The sequence below is a fragment of the Pongo pygmaeus genome, chromosome X, assembly GCF_028885625.2.
Source record: "Pongo pygmaeus isolate AG05252 chromosome X, NHGRI_mPonPyg2-v2.0_pri, whole genome shotgun sequence".
Classification (NCBI taxonomy): Eukaryota; Metazoa; Chordata; class Mammalia; order Primates; family Hominidae; genus Pongo; species Pongo pygmaeus.
Genome location: NC_072396.2, coordinates 134,432,573 through 134,452,498, shown reverse-complemented (window position 1 = coordinate 134,452,498; position 19,926 = coordinate 134,432,573). Strand labels below are relative to the sequence as shown.

The 19,926-nt window shown below is 50.2% G+C and overlaps 1 protein-coding gene across 8 annotated transcripts in view; it reads right to left on the bottom strand.

Annotated features, from left to right (window-relative positions):
* Positions 1-19,926, bottom strand: part of BCORL1 (BCL6 corepressor like 1) — a 75,230-nt gene that overhangs the window by 14,139 nt on the left and 41,165 nt on the right. For 7 of the 8 annotated variants that reach the window (XM_063660899.1, XM_054472407.2, XM_054472406.2 and 4 more), the window contains 6 exons: positions 19,072-19,152; positions 16,671-17,060; positions 13,186-13,412; positions 7,317-7,538; positions 4,435-4,601; positions 2,681-2,826 (listed from right to left, as the gene is read on the bottom strand). In XM_063660899.1, the coding sequence (XP_063516969.1) occupies positions 2,681-2,826; positions 4,435-4,601; positions 7,317-7,538; positions 13,186-13,412; positions 16,671-17,060; positions 19,072-19,152 (1,233 nt within the window). The remainder of the gene's footprint in view (positions 1-2,680; positions 2,827-4,434; positions 4,602-7,316; positions 7,539-13,185; positions 13,413-16,670; positions 17,061-19,071; positions 19,153-19,926) is intronic. The other variant, XM_063660903.1, reaches the window with a different exon arrangement.

Genomic DNA, 19,926 nt, shown 5'->3' with positions numbered 1-19,926 from the left:
GGACCGGTGGCACACACCTGTGGTCCTAGCTACTTGGGAGGCTGAGGCAGGAGGATTGCTTGAGCCCAGGAGTTTGAAACTGCACTGAGCTATGATTGTACCACTGCACTCCAGCCTGGGTGACAGAGCGAGACACTGTCTCTAGTAATTTTTAACAAATCTAAATAAAGGTGCTCAGCCAGGACAAGTTAGGAAGTGCTGGAGTCTCTAGCCTGGGCAACACAGCAAGACTCTGTCTCAAATATACATAGACACATATAGGTACATACACACACACACCACACATATGTGAAGTACTAGAGTTAAGAAAAGTCTTCTCTGGGGCCGGGCGTGGTGGCTCACGCCTGTAATCCCAGCACTTCGGGAGGCCAAGGCGGGCGGATCACGAGGTCAGGAGATGGAGAGCATCCTGGCTAACATGGTGAAACCCTGTCTCTACTAAAAATACACAAAAATTAGCCGAGCATGGTGGCGGGTGCCTGTAATCCCAGCTACTCGGGAGGCTGAGGAATGAGAATCGCTTGAACCCGGGAGGCGGAGGTTGCAGTGAGCCAAGATCGCACCAAAAACAAAACCAAACCAAAAGATAGCTAGTAGTTGGGATGAGGAGACAAAAAGATAAGAGAAACGTGTTTATTTCTCTCCTCTCTGTCTCTCTCTCTCTTTTTTTTTTTTTTTTTTTTTTTTGAGACACTGTCTCACTCTGTTGCCCAGGCTGGAGTGCAGTCACCATACCTGGATAATTTTTTAATTTTTTTGTAGAGACAAGGTCTCCGTATGTTGCCCAGGCTGGTCTCAAACTCCTGGCCTGAAGCAATTCTCCTACCTGAGCCTCCCAAAGTGCTGGGATCACAGGCATAAGCCACTGCGCCTGGCCTATTTCCCGTTTTTTAACTACTTAAAATGGTTTCCACATTTCTACTCCTTTGGGGTTTTGGAGAAGGGATTGGGGAAGCAAAGAGTTCATCTGCTTACTAAGGTGGTCACAGTGTTATTTAGATCTAGGAGCCCCTGAGACCCTCCGGACAGCAGTTTCTAGCCTAAGGAGGCCTCGGGACTAGACCGGTTTCTCAAAGACAGAACTGCGTGTGGTGCCTTTGTCATATCAAGATGCTCTGGATGCTTGTTGGTCTCAGATTTTCCTGGGAATCCAGTGGAGTACAGATAACACGTGTACGTGTCTAAGAGAGAGTGCATGTGTGCATAGTATGTGGGAGGGAGCTACCAACGGTGGCTTGCCCCGAGCCCTGCACCCCTAGGGATGGTTCAGCTAAGGGGAACAACAGTCACCACTGGCCCAGGACAAATGACTGAATGAACATTCCAAGGCTGCTCTGCCCCTCAAGGACAGGGGCTTGGGAACCCAGAGCTGGAGGGAGGGAAAACAGAAAAGGCAGCCATCCTGCCCCCAGCCTGGGAGAGGCTAGTCAGGCTGTACAGGCCTGAGGCCTGTGCTCCAAGGTTTAGTCAGCTCAACTGAGACCTGGATGGAGGCTGGCTGAGCAGGAGTCAAGATCTCCCGTGACAGCCTCCCATTACCCCCCCCACCCCCTAACTAGTCCTCCCCTTCCATAAGAGCCTTTAGTTAGGTCCTCTTTGTTTCTTCCTCCATCATCAGCTACTTAGTTAACCTTTGTTGGATAAACAAATGAGCCCCTGGTTGGGAGCCTGGAACCATATATCTGGAGGTATAGAGGTTCAGGGCTAACTAGGGCCAAAGCCTGGGTGAGAAGAGGGAGCAGCCTTGGGCCAATCCTTAGTCCTGTTGGCTCCTGGCCAGAGAGGGGTTCTAACCATAATACAAACACTGCAGCCTCCAAGGAGGTTCAGAGATACAACTCCCAGCTGCTCCGCCACTCAGGCAGTCTGAAGAAGTCACTGCTAGAGCAAGGGCCAAACTGTGATGTCACTAAGAGGCGGGGTTCCTTTATTCAGAGGTCAAGTCTGAGGAGATTCCTACTGAGCATGCCCAAGCTAGACTCCCCTCGTTCCCTCCTCCCCCTGCCCAACTCAGTAGAGCTATCTAACTGCAGACAAACAGCTGCTATCCACTAATGAGAAAATAAATGCATGTTGGCTTGTGGCCCTTGCCATGGGCCTCAACACCAGACACTTTCCAGAAGGGGCAGGTGAGGGAGGAAAAGGAACAGAAGGAAGGGGGACCCTGGGATGCAGAGGGAACATCACAGTTCCCACAGGCAAGGGCTGTAAAGAATGAAGCTTCGGGAAGCATCCCAGGGGTTCCACTGTGATCCACTTGATCACAAACAAGAAGAAATTGCAAACACATAAGCAAAATGCTAAATATCAGTTTGTTGCAACTGACATCCCATTCAAAGCACAGGTCAACACATTCTGCCCCCAGCTAGGTCTACTAGTGGGGCTGCCGCCCCCACACAGAGGCCCACCCTAGATCCCTAGCTACGAAATAGGTCCCTGTGGGCTCCCAGGGCCCTGAAGAGGACGCACACACTTGCAGTAAGGGGATAAGAGGAAGTGGCCTTTGGACTTTTTCAAGCAAACTGAGATTCTTGAGCTCTTTGAATGAAAGCAGGTGAAGAGGGCAGATGGCCCTCATGGGAGCGTTCAAGGTGGAAGGAGATGAAGAGGATGTCCTCACAAGTTCAGGAATCAGAGGCTGGCCCCAAGGACAACAGTGTCAAGTCTGGACCATGCTTACCACTGAGAAAGCGCTTCATGGTGTCACTGCTGGCCAGCTTCATGGCTGTCTGACCCGAGTAGGTAGCCAGTGTGGGATCAGCCCCATAGGACAGCAGGAGCCAGATGGTCTCCAGGTTGTCGTTGACCACCGCGTCATGAACTGGCCTGTGGAGGTGATACAGGGTGAGGATAACAGGGCCCAAGTGGGAACTGGGGTGTCTAGACTTAAGGCTACTGCATCAGGGGAAAAAACTGAGCTGACCCCCAGGTAACCTTGGTGTAATATGGTTTAAGACTTAGGACAACAGAACCACCTGTAGCCTTGCAACTCTCCACTACCATCTCCCCAACTCCTCCTCTCTCTGTACCCCCTTTTCCTCCCTCCCATTACTCTCTCTCTCTTACGTTCCCCTGACATCCTTGGACAGTTCCCATGGCACAATGTAGTTCTATTGGTAGTTGTGGAGTTCACTAGAGAATGGGTTCCTGACCTACAATAAAGTTAAGGCAGCTGCAGGGAAGCCGGGCGCGGTGGCTCATGCCTGTAATCCCAGCACTTCGGGGGGCCGAAGCAGGTGGATCACTTGAGGCCAAGAGTTGGAGACCAGCCTGGCCAACATGGTGAAGCCCCATCTCTACTAAGAATACAAAAATTAGCTGGGCGTCATGGCGGGCACCCATAGTCCCAGCTACTCGGAAGGCTGAGGCAGGAGAATTGCTTGAACCCAGGAGGCAGAGGTTGCAGCGAGCCAAGATTGTGCCACTGCATACCAGCCTGGGCGACAGAGTGAGACTCCATCCCAAAAAAAAAAAAAAAAAAGGTGGGGGCAGCTGTAGAGGGATACTTCAGTTCAGGGAACTGAAGGCCCTGGGTGACTCCCTGAGAGCAGAGATGAGCAGAAGGGCTCCACGCGCCAGGCAGAACTCAAGCGGAGCCCCCTCCTGGATCTGCAGCTCCTGTCTCTAATTTGCCCAGGAAGCAGGCTCTCTGGTAGAACAGAGGAGAATGGGTACAATTTCTCTAAGACACAGCAGGTGTATTTTTCTTACAGTGTCTAGAGATCAAATTTTAAAAATCAAATCTGGATATTACCCTCAGGTTAACCTCCCAGTTCCTATTCTGTCTGAGACAGGTCCCCCACCAGGATGAGTTGAGGGAAGGCCGAGTGGTCTTCCTGGTGACAGCTACACGTGATGGGATGATCCCTAGACAACCACAGCCTCCCCTTAGTAACTGATGTGGCCTGGCCATCTGGGAACTAACTCATTGGCTCCTGCCCTAAACTGGTTCCCTCTTGAGCCTATAGAAGTCTTTCTAAAACTCCTCCTGTCAAGGCCTCTCTGCAACTCGCAGTCTGGTGTGCTACGAAGGTTCAGGTTGAGGTAAGGTCTTTATTTTTTTATTTTTTATTTTTTTTTGAGACGGAGTCTCCGTCACCTAGGCTGGAGTGCAATGGCATGGTCGCGGCTCACTGCAACCTCCACCTCCTGGGTTCGAGCAAATCTCCTGCCTCAGCCTCCTTAGTAGCTGGGACTACAGGCGCATGCCACCACACCCGGCTAATTTTTGTATTTTTAGTAAAGATGGGGTGTCACTATGTTGGCCAGGCTGGTCTCGAACTCCCGACCTCATGATCCGCCCACCTTGGCCTCCCAAAGTGCTGGGATTACAGGCGTGAGCCACCATGCCCTGCCAGCGGCGGGTAAGGTCTTTTGAGTGAGAGGCTGAGCTGGGAGTGAGGGCGGGACTGGGGGGAGATGCAGCCCTCTTGCCTTGTGCCGTCCTGCGCGCTGCAGTTCACATTGGCCCCGTGCTCCAGCAGGATGTTCAGGATGTCGGTCCAGCCCCGGGAACAAGCCTCATGCAGGGCTGTGTAGCCAGCATTGTCACGGTGATTCACGTCTTCACTGTCTTTCTGGAGGCAGTAGAGAACAACATCCTGTGGGGACAGGGACAACTCCATGAGCAAAGAGAGGTCTAATTCTTGAACTTACATAACCCTGAGACTCAAAGCTCCCCAAATATCTGAGGAGTCTCAGAGCCTGCCCTTTATAGCAGGGACACACTTCAAAATCTTTCATTAACAACATCAGTCCTGAGCCACAATTGCCAGGACCCCAGCTCTGGGCCGTTTCCTTGGCAGCGGAGAGACTTTTTTTTTTTTTTTTTTTTTTTCGAGACAGAGTCTCACTCTGTTGCCCAGGCTGGAGTGCAATGGCGCAATCTCAGCTCACTGCAGCCTCCGCCTCCCAGGTTCAAGCGATTCTCCTGCCTCAGCCTCCCAAGTAGCTGGGGCTACAGGCGCATGCCACCACGCCTGGCTAATTTTCGTATTTTTAATAGAGATGAGATTTCACTATGTTGGCCAGGCTGGTCTCGAGCTCCTGACCTCAGGTGATCCGCCCACCTTGGCTTCCTGAAGTGTTAGGATTACAGGCGTGAGCCACCACGCCTGGCCTGGAGAGACTTTTTTTATGGCCAAGGACACTCATCTGGGTGGTGGTATTTGAGGTGAGGTCCTCAGAGAGGCTGACCTGCCTGCCCAGAGCTCAAGCACTCAGACCTTGACTCCCTGAGCTTGGCAAGCCAGCCCCAGACCAGGGAAATGAGATGTGGTGGAGAGCACAGCCTCTGGTGGCAATTCAAGAATAAGGAAGACAATTGTTTTAAGGACTATCCCTGGATGAGGGTCTCGGCAGGACCAATGTTCAAGCCAGGACAGTCAGTTCTAGCCCTCCCCTCAAATCAGGATAATCCAATAGGCTGGGTGCAGTGGCTCACGCCTGTAATCCCAGCACTTTGGGAGGCTGAGGCGGGCAGATCACCTGAGGTCAGGAGTTTGAGACCAGCCTAGCCAACATAGCGAAACCCCCTCTCTACTAAAAATACAAAAATTAGCCCAGTGTGATGGCAGGTGCCTGTAATCCCAGCCACTCAGGAGGCTGAGGCAGGAGAATCCCTTGAACCCAGGAGGCGGAGGTTGCAGTGAGCCAAGATTGCGCCACTGCACTCCAGCCTAGGTGACAGAGCAAGACTCCATCTCAAAAAAAAAAAAAAAAAAAAAAAAGGATAATCCAATACTGCCATTTATCCACACTTTAATGACTGCCTTCCTTGGATTGAGATGATGCTAGGACTACAGGTGGGACCCCAGGGACTTGAAGCACCCTAGCTAGCATGGGCTGAAGCTGGGTGAATGAGGTGAGGAGGGGAGAGGCTGGCAGCATTAATGGCTGCCTGGCTTTCCAAACAACGGATCCCATAGCTGCACCATTGCCAGTCCTCTCTGGGGCACTGGGGAGATGGGCCACTCCACCTTTCTGTCTGACAGCTCACAGGCTAGCTGGCTAGAGCGGCTGTGTGTACAGCCTGTGTCAGGGGTGCTGCTGCCTGTATAAAGAAACTGTCAAGCTCCTTTACCCGGGAGAAAGCCCGAGGCTTCCCACCCTCCTCACCAGTGCAGATGTTTGCCTCTTCCCCAAGGCCCAAGAGGGCTCCTTCCACCCTCCCTGACAGGCTGCCTTAGTGCTCCAGCCCTGTCCCATTGGCCCCTCGGATGGTTTCCTGTTTGCTGGTTTTGCCCAGGGTACAAGACAATTAAATTAACCTTGATGGCAGGGATTGGTCTTGATTTTTGTTTTAGGTCTCCCTCGGCAGCTATCCAGGCACCCACACTAGGTGCTCATGAAAGATGGGCTGCTTGCCAGTGAGACACTGTCACGTCAGCTCCCCAGGGCTGACCAGTCTGGCTGGGAGTGTGGCTGGTGTGAAACAAGTCAGGTATAGGGATGGAAAGCCTTAAAACCAAAGGCACACTCTGTAACTAACCCAGCAACTCCACTGCTAGGAGCAAACCCTGAGGAAATAATCCATATGGTAGGCAAAGATACACACTCAATAAAAAGTGGGTAACAATGGAAACGTCCAAAGTGTAACTGAATTATGGTGAATGAGTCAGTCTTCCACCTACCCTGGCACTTGGGAATCAAAAGACCTTGGTTTGAATTCAGACTCACATACGTAGTAGTTGACTGATCTTGGACATATCAGTGAACACTGCAAAGCCTCGATTTTCTCACCTATAAAATGGGGATAATAAATCTACTCCATCGGCTTACTGTGAGATTAAATGATATAAAGTAATCAGGCTCTTAACATGACAAAAGAAGTGCTCAATAAATGCCAGCTTCCTTTCTTGCCTTCTTTCTAATCTATAGGGAAGTAGTATAAGGTGGGGTTAGCTCAGCCTCGCCCCTCAAACATGATCCTGGCCCCTCTGCAAGAGGCGGAAATGAGGGGAAGCTGGAGGAGGAGATGAAGAGTGAGCAATAAATCACCCCTTGTTCCTTTCTGAGTTGGGAAACCACCATACAGAGAAATTCAAGACAGCGTGGATATCCAAAAATTGCGTTCCTGGTCTAGGAATATACTGCATGATACCATTTCAATTGCATTCATCCCAAATTGACATTCCAACAAGTTTGCATTCTCACACACTGACATCCAAGCGATGAGGGGCAAGGCAGCCCCAGGGCAATCTGGGGTGTAGAGGGAGGCCAGCCTGGGTTCAAGCACCAGAAGAGCCCATGGAGAAAATCTTCTTCATAGATGCTCAGACCAACGGCACCCTGTGGTCAGTCGAAAACTCCCTTACCTTATAGCCAAGACGTGCCGCCCTCTGCAGGAGGGTCTCACCAGCATTTTTGTTCACTATGAGCCGACGTGCCTCTGGGGGGATCTGCCGGGCTGTAGGTGACTCCGAGGCCTCCTCTGAGCTGGCACTTCGGGACTTAGAGGGTGTACATGGTTCTGTGGGTTTCACTGGGGTGGGAGATTTGGGAGATCGTGTCTTCTGCTGGTTCCAACGACCTTTGCCCTGGAAAGCAGAGATGCAGCCCTAGGTCAGGTCAGGCCAGGCAGCTTATCCATCCACCAGGGTCATCACTGCCCTCAGTGGCCAAGGCCATCTCACCTTATCTGTGTCCATGCTGTACTTTGCTTACACTACCCCAAATACACTACCCCAAACCAGACTACTGTCAGGTTTGAGGCCAGACGCTGGGCCAGGCGCTAACCATGTGAAGTCTCTCCAGGATCAACACAGGTTCCCATGAGTTTGTAGCCAGTGGGGAGATATGAAGAGGTTCAAATGCTCAACCCCATAAACCAAGGAATGCCACAGGGATTGTAAATCAGAGATTGAGGGGATATCCTAGCTTCTCTCAAGACTCTGCATGCCTTCTTTACCTGCCTCAATCACCATTTATTGAGGTTTTTATAAGTCCTATCTGTAAATAGGCAGAAGCAAACTCTGAGAGTAAAGATAAATGAGACAGCTATCTTTTTTTTTTTCTTTTTTTGAGACCGAGTCTCACTTTGTCGCTGAGGCTGGAGTGCAGTGGTGTGATCTCTGCTCACTGCAACCTCTGCCTCCCAGGTTCAAGGGATTCTCCTCCCTCAGCCTCCTGAGTAGCTGGGATTACAGATATGCGCCACCACACCCAGCTAATTTTTGCATTTTAGTAGAGAGGGGTTTCGCCATATTGGCCAGGCTGGTCTCGAACTCCTGATCTCAAGTGATCTGCCCGCCTCAGCCTCCCAAAGTGCTGGGTTTACAGGCATGAGCCACCATGCCCGGCCAGCTATCTTTGACTAGTCACAGCTGCTAAAGCTTCATACTTGTAGCAAAAACCTTCCTTCCACATCCAGCCCTCATAGAATGTTCCCATCTTCCATCACACTGTGTCCCCATATCATACTCAGACCCCCCTGGGGTGGTAGAAAGATCTAAGGCAGACCTGGGCTTGAACCTTGCCTCTGCCATCCCCTAGCTAGATGACCTGGGGAAAGGCCCTCCCTCTCTGAGCCCTACTTTCTTCCTTGCAGGGTCTTTGAGATAATGAACTACAAAGGCTCCAGAACTGTGAACAGGGTAGGTGCTCATAAAACACTAGGAGAGGCCGGGAGCGGTGGCTCATGCCTATAATCCTAGCAGTTTGGGAGGCTAAGGCAGGCAGATCAGTTGAGGACAAGAGTTCAAGACCAGCCTGGCCAACACAGTGAAACCCAGTCTCTACTAAAAATACAAAAAAATCAGCTGGGCGTGGTGGTGCACGCCTGCAGTCCCAGCTACTCAGGAGGCTGAGGCATGAGAATCACTTGAGCCCGGGAGGGGGAGGTTGCAGTATGCCAAGATCGCGGCACTGCACTCCAGCCTGGGTGATGGAGTGAGACTCTGTTTCAAACAAAACAAAAAAAAAAAAAGAGAAGAAAAGAAAAAAAATTGCCGGGCATGGTGGCTCACACCTGTCATCTCAACACTTTGGGAGGCTAAAGCGGGTGGATCACCAGATGTCAGGAGTTCAAGACTAGCCTGGCCAATATGGTAAAACCCCATCTCTGCTAAAAGTACAAAAAATTAGCCGGGAGTGGTAGCAGGTACCTGTAATCCCAGCTATTCGGGAGGCTGAGGCAGGAGAATTACTTGAACCTGGGGGCAGAGGTTGCAGTGAGCCCAAATAGAGCCACTGCACTCCAGCTTGGGCAACAAGAGCGAAATTCCATCTCAAATAACTAACTAACTAAATAAATAAATAAATAAAAGAGATTCTCAACCTGGAGTTGATGCTATAATTGGATGAAGCTTTGGGGGGCACTGGGAGAGGTGGCATACTTTGCATGTGGGAGGGACAGGAATCACTGGGGGAGGCCAGAGGGCAGACTGTGGGGGTCAGCCTCTAAGATGGCCCCAGTGATCCCCTAATCTTCATGCTCTTATGCACCTTCCTCCTACAGTGAGTAGGGCTGACCTATGTAACCAACAGGAGACTGCAGAAATGACAGTAGGTGTCTTCTGAGGCTAGGGCCTAAAAGACACTGTAGTTTCTGCCTTGCTCTCTTTTGGATCACTCACTGTAGGGAAAGCCAGCTGCTGTGTCCTGGGGACCCTTGAGCAGCCCATTGGAGAGATCCATGGGGCAGGGAGAGGAGGCCTCCTGCCAACAACCAGCATCAATGTGCCAGCCATGCGAGCAAGCTACCCCAGAAGCAGATCCTCCAGTCATACCCTCAGAGGAATGCTGCCCTGGCTGACACCTGATTGCAACCTCACGAGAAACCCCAAGCCAGGCCTAGCTAAGCCCCTGAATTCCTGACCCCAAGAAACTGTGTGAGACAACATATGCTTATTGTTGTGTAAAGCTGCTAAGTTGTATAGTAATTTGTTATACCCCAATAGATAACTATAGTATTTCCCACTTATCCAAACCCCTCAGAACATCAAGGTCTCAGTTCAATCCTCTGTCTTCTACCATATTCCACAACACTCTGGGCCCTCTTCCTCTGTGTAGCCAGAGTACCAAGTCTGAACCACGTAATCTGATGCCTCACTTTCTTCTTTCCATCCAGAATTTCACGTGTAAGTCTCACCTCTCCTGCTAGATTTTAAGCTCCTTGGGGATAGGGTTCATATTGTCATCATTTTTCTGTTCCTTACAGCACTTAACTCAGGGCTGGGCACATTACCATTATTATTATTATTATTATTATTATTATTATTTGTTGTTGTTGTTGTTGTTGTTGTTTGTTTTTGAGACAGAGTCTCGCTCTGGCACCCAGGCTGGAGTGTAATGGCACAATCTCGACTCACTGCAACCTCTGCCTCCCAGGTTCAAGCAATTCTCCTGCCTCAGCCTCCCAAGTAGCTGGGACTAAAGGCACGTGCCACCACGCCCAGCTAATTTTTGTACTTTTAGGACAGACGGGGTTTCACCATGTTGCTCAGGCTGGTCTCAAACTCCTGATCTCATGTGATCCACCTGCTTCAGCCTCCCAAAGTGCTGGGATTACAAGCGTGAGCCACCACGCCTGGCCACATTATTACAACAAATATTTGTTGACCTGTTTCAAGCCAGCTGTGTGCAGAGCCCTGGATGGCCAGAAAAGTTGCCTAAAAAGACATCAAGTTAGGAAAGGAGCAGTAGAGAACAGAAGATGAGGGCTCGGGGCATTTGTTTCCTCTGGTCAATCCTAAGATAGCGAGAAGCCATGATCAGTCCCCATCCTGAAAGGGCAGAGAGGTACAAGCCCTAGCAGGAAGGCACTAGCTATAAGGGTACAATGCTGCTTTATCGCCAGGAGGATAGACTGTACAATGGCAGGACTGGAGGATGCTGGGTAAAGTACCAGGGTTTCACTAAGCCAAGCCAGGAACCAAAGGGTGACTCTCCTTCCTGGGGGCCAAAGCTGCCAGAGAGCAGCAGCGAGGCAAGTTGCCTGGGAGGGGGAGGAGCAAGAACAAGTGGGGGGACCCCTCCCCCTCTCTCCTTCCCCCTGGCTCTGAGCCCCTGTGGGAAGAAGCCCTTGGCCAGTGCCCCGCTTTCAATGTTGGAGGAGCGTTCCCCGCCCTCCCCCACCCCTTGCTTCCTGCTACAAAGCCCCATGCCATGGGGGCAACCAGAGCAGGTGGTGGTGACTGGGAGAGAAAGGAAGGCAGGAGGGGGAAAGGAAGGTCATGGGGAGGGACAAAAACCTCTCCAGGAGAACACTGCAGCGGACACACTGCCAGGCAGAATAACCAGACAGAAGCATGTGAGTGTGCTGCTGAATCTCAGGCGCTGGTTACCTTTGTGTGGGCTGGGGCCATCCATCTGAGTGTCTAGGGGAGGAACAGGGGGAAGGGGAGGGGGAGCAGGAGCCTGAGACGCCCACCTTTTCCCAGTGCTGCTTGTGGTGGCAGCATTTTCTGTCCAACTGCCCCCCTCCCCCAGTGCCTCCCGAATACAAACAGAAGCCCCCCATTCAGAGCTTGAGAGACATATGGAACAAGCCAGGGCTCCAGAGGCAGACAGGCCTATTTCACGTCCCAACTGCATCACTTAGGACCACCCAGTAACCTCGCACAAGTCCCTTAACCTCCTTGAGCCTCAGTTTCCTCACTACAAAATGAGGATAATAAAGGTGCCTACCTCCCAAGTGCGACTGTGGGAATTAAGAGCGATAACGTGAATGAACTGCTTGGCACAGACCAGAGTTCCCTGCTCTTTCCCTGGGCCCCTGTCCTCCCACTCTGGGGGGTCAAGGGAATGAACGCTGCTACCCTGCCACGCCATGCCTCTGTTCCCTCATTCTTGCTTCCACCCGAAGCACAATGATGCACAGCAACCCTCGGAGAGCACTTTATGGTTATCAAAGCCTGTCACAGACATTGCTTCCTTTGTTCCCCCAAGCACCCTTGTGAGACAGAAAGGGCATGAAGCAGCAGCTCCATTCTTCAAGATGAGGAAATAAGCTTGAGTCTTGTCTGAGCTGGAAAGAGGTTCTGGGAGGGGGAAGGGGAAAGGAGGGGAGACGAGCACCTGGGGCTCCCACCTCTTGCCAGTGCCATTCTGGGATTCCAGTAAGAATCATGACCACCAAAGTGCTAGGCGTGATGGCTTCCGCCTGTAATTCCAGCACTTTGGGAGGCCAAGGCAGGCGGATCGCTTGAGCTCAGGAGTTCGAGATCAGCCCGGCCAACATGGTGATTTTTTGTATTTTTGTACTAAAAATACAAAAATTAGCTGGGCGTGGTGGTGGGCGCCTGTAATCCCAGCTACTCACAAGGCTGAGGCGCGAGAATTGCTTGAACCCAGGAGGCGGAGGTTACAGTGAGCCAAGATCGTGCCACTGCACTCCAGCCTGGGCGACAGCGTGTGACTCTCAAAAAGAGAGAGAGAGAAAAAAAAAAAAAAAAGAATCACGACCACCAAAACAAGCTGAAGATGGGCTTTTGTTTTTGGCTGTCAATGACAAATACATATTATGGGTATACATTTGAACCCGGACCCTCACTTCTCTCAAATGTAAGGTTCACCCAGGTTGAAGACTGATTTTTTCTAAGGATACAGCATGCAACCTAACACCAATGGCATGAACATCAGACCCAAAAGAGATGTTGATTTGGGATGAGGGTTTTAGGAATGCTTGCCTGGCTGTTGATTGGTGACTGCCCACTCACTGGCTCCTACGCTTCCATGAGAAGCTAAAGAACTGGGGAGCAGGGGAGGGGAGGAGTAGCTAGAACCTGGGCCCCAGTGGAATTCCTTCAGCCTCACCCTCAATCAACCTTTGTCTGGACCTTAAAATCCTTCCTCCTACAAGTTGTTTTCTACCTTGATTGACTCAGAAAGTTCCAAGATTGGTTTCCAGTAAGTTAAACCCAGACAAAAGCTTCTTGATTGGATGTTAACGAGCTACTCAAGCTAACATCCTGCCATATTCTTTAACTCTTCCTTAACTCAAAGAAAATCTAAAGATTGTAGAGGAAAAGCCATCATGGGCCAGACCTTACAGTTAACTATAACTTTAGTTCCCATTCTTCAAATCCACCCCTAACCCTTCGAGAACTAGTTTGAGAATGCCTTACTAAATATGGGTTAATTTGATCCTCCCCATCCCCCCTCCCTCCCTCCCTCCTGCCTCCTCTGCCCACCGCCCCCCCTACACACACACACCTTCTACAATACCCCTTGATAGCTACACACCTTTGCCTCTTCTGAGACAGTTGCCATGTGCTTGGTCTTGCACTTTCGTTTTCCTGATGGCTTTTCTGAATTTTCAAGGCAGGCTGGCTCTTCCAGGTTATTTGGGAGGAAACCGTTTGGTGAATCCGAGATCCCCTGGACTTTGTTGGGCAAGAGAAGGTTCCTGTTCCTGAGGCGGTGCTCCAAACTTTGGGAGGAGGAAGTCTTCTGCTTACGGGCCTTTAAATCTGAAGGCAAGAAACAGGAAAAGAACGGATGTCAGAGAAATGGAACACAGAAAAGCAACGCCTTCCTCTAAGATGAATCAGAGGACTTTGGGGATTAGAACTGCAGTGCAAAGTTGTATAACTATCAGCTATCGATATCTAGTGCTGTGCTGACTATTCCACTAAATGCTTCTTGAACGAACACACCATACTTCAACATCGAAGTCCCTCATCTACAAGCAGGAGACAGCTCCCAGCCCTGCCAGCAGGGGGCAGCCCATCTGGCTAGCCCTAAGATAAGGGTAATTTTAACAGGATTTTTCCCAGAGCCCAGAGCAAATCAGAATTTCTTTTCGCTTTTTACCCCATTCCCTTTGTCTGTTTCTCCAGTCCTGTATGAAAGCAAATCTGGCGGTCCTGCTGATATTAAGTACCAAGTACATGGGGAACAGGGAGGAAAAGGTAGAAGGCTGCCTTCATGGCCTCAGCTCTACTCACCTGACTGCCCCATTTGTCACTCTCCGAGGACACAAAGATCAAAGCTACAGGAACTCCCTGAAACTAGAAGGCATCATGAGCCTACTTAGCTGGCAGTCAAGGGCAGAAACCTGCTGCCTTTTCTGGGTGAAAATCAAGTCAACTGGTGTCACTAGAACACACCAGCAACATCTCTAATTTAGCCACAGCTTGCTGAAGAAAGCACATTCTAATTTCAAAAAGGCCTGCCGGGAACTCCATTATCAAGAGCTTCAGCCCACAGGGTCTGTCCTAACCCCGTGTGTAGGGGCGACTGATTGTGTGTTTAGCCTCGTCTCTCAAGATTAGTGCTGCTTGGCTGGGCTGTCAATTGTATGATTGGCTGGGCTCAAGTCCTAATTGCTCTGAGCCTCAGTTGCCATATCTGTAAAATGGGGAGAATATAATCTACATCACACGAGTGGTATGAGAATTAAATAATACATGCAAAACCCCTTTCAAAAAGTGTTATAACGAGTAAGACATCATTATTGTGTTATTTAAGCACAAGCTCTTGAGGTGGAGCCATGCCCGTGTGTTTTCCTCCTCAAAGGAATGAACACCATGCCTAGCAATTGGTGAAATGAAGGGACTGAGATTGAAGAGTTCTCAACTCGCCTTCCCCAACCCTGACACGGGCTCTCACGTGTGACGTTGACAAAGGCAGATCCAGATGTGGAAGCCATCATTTCAGCACGAGGAGTTGGCTGCAGCTTATGCACAGCTCCTGGAAGGCCAGCTGTCATGCCATCCCTTTCTCCCAGCTAGCCTCAGCCCGCTAGTGGGGCCCCATAGCCTGTCCAGGAATTGCTGTACTACATGGTCTCTAATAGCACTTCCAGTCAGAATGTTCTAAACTCCGGCTTTTGATGCAACACATTTGGGCTGAGGCAAAAGGGGAAGGAACAGAACCATGCCTTGTGAGGACCCCAGGAAACATGAAGAAGTCATATTACAGTGTTCAATGCTACAGGCAAAGAAACAGCCCCCCACCTTGTTTACCCAGGGCAGGGCAGGCTCGGGTGTTTATTCAATTGCAGAGAAGTGAAGGCTTTATAGTGGCCCACAAAGGACTAGAGAGCAGAGGTGGCAGGTGTGTAAGTGGAAGTGGCTCTGCCTACCTGCTCAGCAGGTCAAGAAGGGAGATAACCAAAACCAGGATGAAAAGAAAAGTCAGGAGGCTCAGACAGAAGTAGGGTAACCTGCCTCATTTGGCCTTTGCCAAATTCCTGCACGAAGATGCCATCATCAGATCTGGAGGAAAGTAACCAGACCACGTGCCAAATCCAGCTGCCTCAATGCAAAACCCTTAGACACATCCACAGAGGAAGAATGACCTACTTTCCAACAACTGGAGCTGCCCCCAAATCAAGTAGGATGCCTTGATTGGTGGTGTTCTCTGCATTACTGGAGGTGTGTTCATGAAAAGGCTGGCTGGCTACCTGTCAAGAATGCTGTGGAGATCTCTATCTTTGCATTGGGTGGCAAACTGGACCAGGCAACCTCGAAGGTCCTTCTGGTTCCAAGCGCCAATACGTTCCACAGGAAGCTTCCATGCTAGGAAACCAGGTGCCATTAGAGAAGATTAGGCGATACACAAAAGCTCCTCTTCATCCTAACACAAGTGGCTGAGGCCAACAGCTTGACAACTCATTCCTGACCAATCTATTATTGCTCTAGCAGAAGAAAGAGAAAATTGTTCCCACTCTGTCACATAGTTGATGAAAATTAGCTCAATTACTCTCTTGAGCGTAGAGATGGGTATCATATATATATCTCCACTTAAACAGAGCCAGAAATGAGGTTAAGCCGTCTTTGCATTATAGCAAACCTGGAATCTACTACCCACTCAATGAGGTTATTCAGTTTTAGCTAATAAGGAGACAGCGGATGTTTACCGGCAGCTCAGGATGAATATATTATAGGAGGCAATCAATTGCTGCTTCCAGGGTAAAGGTCAGAGAATGAGAGTGAGAGACAGAGGTGTTCTTATAAAACCCAGAGATGTGCTTTTTGCTCATTTAGAAATCCACTATAGGAATGGGCCTGAACAGTACTCAGTGGAACATACTGATATTAGTGTCTTGTGACAGTCCGTGCCTCCGGAATGGTATATCACAGCATTTGATGTGGTCAGAGAAAGCCTGGTTTTCTCTTTGGGCTGCCTGCCTTCTCAACTCAGGTCCAACAAAAATGATGCTACTTTGGGTCACCTCAAAGCTTCACTCCGCCTCTGAATAATCACTGTGGCTTTAACGGATAAAGCAATGCTGTGCCCGTTTCTACTTGAAGTTCTTCTGTTGATTTGAAGAACCCACTGTACTTCTTTTTAGCTTAGAGGCTGCAAGTATCCCAGGAAAGGCAGCCGATGCCCTCTGTCTTCTTGAACCCAAGATTCTAGGAGAGAGAACCCGTCCTCCCAAAAGACTCGACTCCCTCAAGCCAACCAGAGAACTCCCTGGTATCCAGTTGTCTCATGCCAAGGATGTCACCGTGGCCTTGCCCACAGGTTCAGACTTCTATAAGAAACTGGAGGGCTTGGGCCTTCATGTCCTCCGCTCACCTGCAGGCCAATCGGAACTCATTCAATGTCAACCCAAAGCCAAAGGCTCGGAGCTGGAGTTGAGTGACCCCCTCTGGCAGCTGGAGATCATAGCACCGGGTTTCTCTGGGTCCCGAAGCCTTTGGCTGGCGTAGAGATGCCCGAGGGTTCCCAGAAGCCAAACGGGCCGCGGCGACAGCAGAGCCCCTGGCCAGCCTTACCTGCTCTCCCTTTCCGCCGCTGCTCGTCTTCTTGCTCTGTCAGGTACTCCCCAGTCTGATATTTTCGGCTCTTCTGCCGTCTTCGTTTCTTCCTCTTCAGCAGGCCCTCCTCCTCCTCTTCCTCCTCCTCCTCATTGGTGTCCCACATTTGCCGGGCAGCCTCTGTCCTCCAGGGCATTTCTCGGGCTCGCCACAGGTGCCTTCGGCCCTGGCTCAGCAGAGACTTGTCCTGGGCATGGTGGCTGCGATACTGGGTGTCCCGTTGGGTCTTTCTCACCTTTCGACGCTTAGCTGGGGTGGGGGTTACCTCTTCTTCTTCTTCTGTGGGGAAGACTTCCTGGCTTCCCATGTCACTGTCTGCCATGCCAGCAAAGGAGCTACAGATGCTTCCTGTGGATGGGATGTACAGAGGATGGTCAGGTACTTCTTCAAAGGACAAAGCATGGTGTCGAAGTGAATGCCCTGGACTAGGAGTTTGAAGGTCTGGGTTCAAGTTCAGGCTCTGCCAGTTATTAGCTGTACCGTTCGGGAAAGTTCCTTCAGTGCAGTCTCCTCATCTATAAAATGGGGATACTGTTCTCCCCTTACTGACCTCACAGGGCTGTTTTGAGGCTCAAATAAGATCTTTCACGCATATGTGCTTTAGAGAGTCCAATATACCAGACAACATCAAGTATTAAAAACACACACCCTTACTCATCCACGTTACAGTGTCACCTGAATTCACACCCAAAACTCTTGCTTAGCTCTTATAAAGTGCCAAGTATTTTGTGAAGGGCAGGAGAGGGCCACGGGTCCCTGGGAAATCAGGGGCTAGGAGAGGGCAACTGGGGTCTCAGACAGGGCAAGGGAGGATATACTTCTTTTGTGGCACCACCAATCTTGGGGACAGAGCCACCCCGGCCAAGCAGAATCATCACAAGAGAAGAGTCTCAAGAAAAGCGAAGCAAGAAGGAGTCCCTTTCCTGTGATCTGTGACAGAGCCTGGTTGGGTCACGCCCAAATGCACCCAGGCACGCCCACTTCCCTTAAATTGACCCCACCTCCTCCTGACTTGCCAAGAGTTCAGGGGTGGAGCTTCCTCCCAGGCACCTCCCTCCACCCAGTTGTAGCTGTTCCTCACCGCTGGGCAAGTGCTTCCCCCTCCTCCCCCACCACCCCAGGATGGATTGGTACCTTTCCTGCCTTCCTCAGCCACCTTGCCAAGAGGCCATTTTCTCTCTCCACTCTTCCTTCAACTCTGCTAACAACAAAAGTACATCCTAAATTGGCCTGGTTTCACACTACAGGAGATTTGACACCTTCCTCCTCGGAAGCAGCTGTGAGACACCACCATCTTTCTCCCAAGGCCCAGCTATTAACTCAACAGTCCCCAGACCCAAGCGAGGTCAGCAGAAGAAATAAATGGTTCGAGGCAAATAGAGTAAGTAGCCCTTGACCAAAGCTTCAAGTTAGTCACATTGCTAAAAGACAGCAAATAACAGCACATTTTCTGTTATATAGACCAGGCAAAACAAAGTGTTCTGGTTAATCTAATGTTCTGCTTAATACAGAATGATCATAGAGATCACAAAGGGATCACCAATTTCCAAAGAATCAAATACAGTACAATGTGTTTAACACTAAAATGGGACTGGCTGTAATATAACTGCTCTTTGATAATTCAGAGGACACTTCAGGATTTTGCAAGGCCTCCAGGCCATCATTATGAGCCCCAATTACCACCTTGCTTGCCATGTGCTAAGGTGCCAGTTAATAGAATGTCAGATAACTGAGTTTACACTATACCTTGCTTCCCCATTCTATCCAATTTGCATGGAAATTGGGTGAACTGGGACAACTATCTCCAGCCCTGGATACCAGTGCGGAGGCTAGCAGAAGGCAGTGGTGGCTAGAAAGGGCTAGCTTTTTTCAGTCCCTAGAGGTTGACCAATACAAATTCAGGGAGCCAAATGTGATTCTGCCAGCCCTGACAATTCAATGACTTTTCCAATTTTGAGGATGCCTGTCACATAGGGCAATAAGACCAAGGTCGAAAGTTAAATGTCTGTGCCTGAGATTGGCCCCAGTAATGACGAGGTGCCAAAGCTTGGAGTTGAACCAGCTTTCCTGAGTGGTACATGCCTTACCTCTTTCCACCATCAGCTCCCAACAAGAGATGTCAAATCCCTGCTCTGAAAAGTTGAACAAATAATCCTCAAACAGTGGGCAATATTTGAGGACTATTTGTCCCCTGCCCCCACCCAGGGCTCTCTTATCTCTGCAAGGAGCTGGACATTGTGGAACAGTGAATCAAATTCCCAACTCGACACCTGGGCCCATGGTAAAACTGCTCAACCAGATTTCGATCTCTCTTTTCATAGAAGATGCCGAGAGGGGCCATCACCTTAGTCTCACTCACCAGACTGACTGCGCGTGCGGGTGCTCAGAACCACAGGAATAAAGTCACGGAAACTGCTCTTTGCTTTCTTTTCCAAGGAACCTGGAGTGATGTGTGGTTTGGGGACAGAAGGCAGAAATGTTACAATCAAAGCCTAAAGACCAGAAAGCCTGCCTGTGAGGTTTGGGGGAAAGATTGAGAAAGAGTTTGTGTTTACCCTGTGGTTAATCTTGGTTACATTTATTCACTCCCCTTACGTGGCCATCACATATGTGTCTCTTGTAGACAATGAGTGTTTCCAGGTGGTTTTTAAAAACTGGGAGTTTGGTCACTTTTGCTGATGCCAGAAAAGGCAGTGCATAGTATCAATGTGACGGTATGCCAGAATGTAGGAAAGTAGGAGGCCCCACTGCCCATAGGACTCTGAGGCTGCTGCACCTCAACAAAGTTCTCCTGGGCATGGTGGCTCACGCCTGTAATCCCAGCACTTTGGGAGGCCGAGGTGGGTGGATCACCTGAGGTCAGGAGATCGAGACCAGCATGGCCAACATGGTGAAACCCCAACTCTACTAAAAATACAAAAATTCGCCGGGCGTGGTGGTGCTCACCTGTAGTCCCAGATACTTGGGAGGCTGAGGAAGGAGAATCACTTGAACCCGGGATGCAGAGTTTGCAGTGAGCTGAGATTGCGCCACTGCACTCTAGCCTGGGTGACAGAGTGAGACTCTATCTCAAAAAAAAAAGAAAGAAAATAAACACAGTTCTAACTGAGCTGGAGCAGGTCCCAGAGGAGGGCAACCTCAGTGAATCTTGGAGGATTGAGTGAGGCGGGAAGATAGGAACAAGGAGCCAGTGAACAGAGAAAAACGGCTAAGA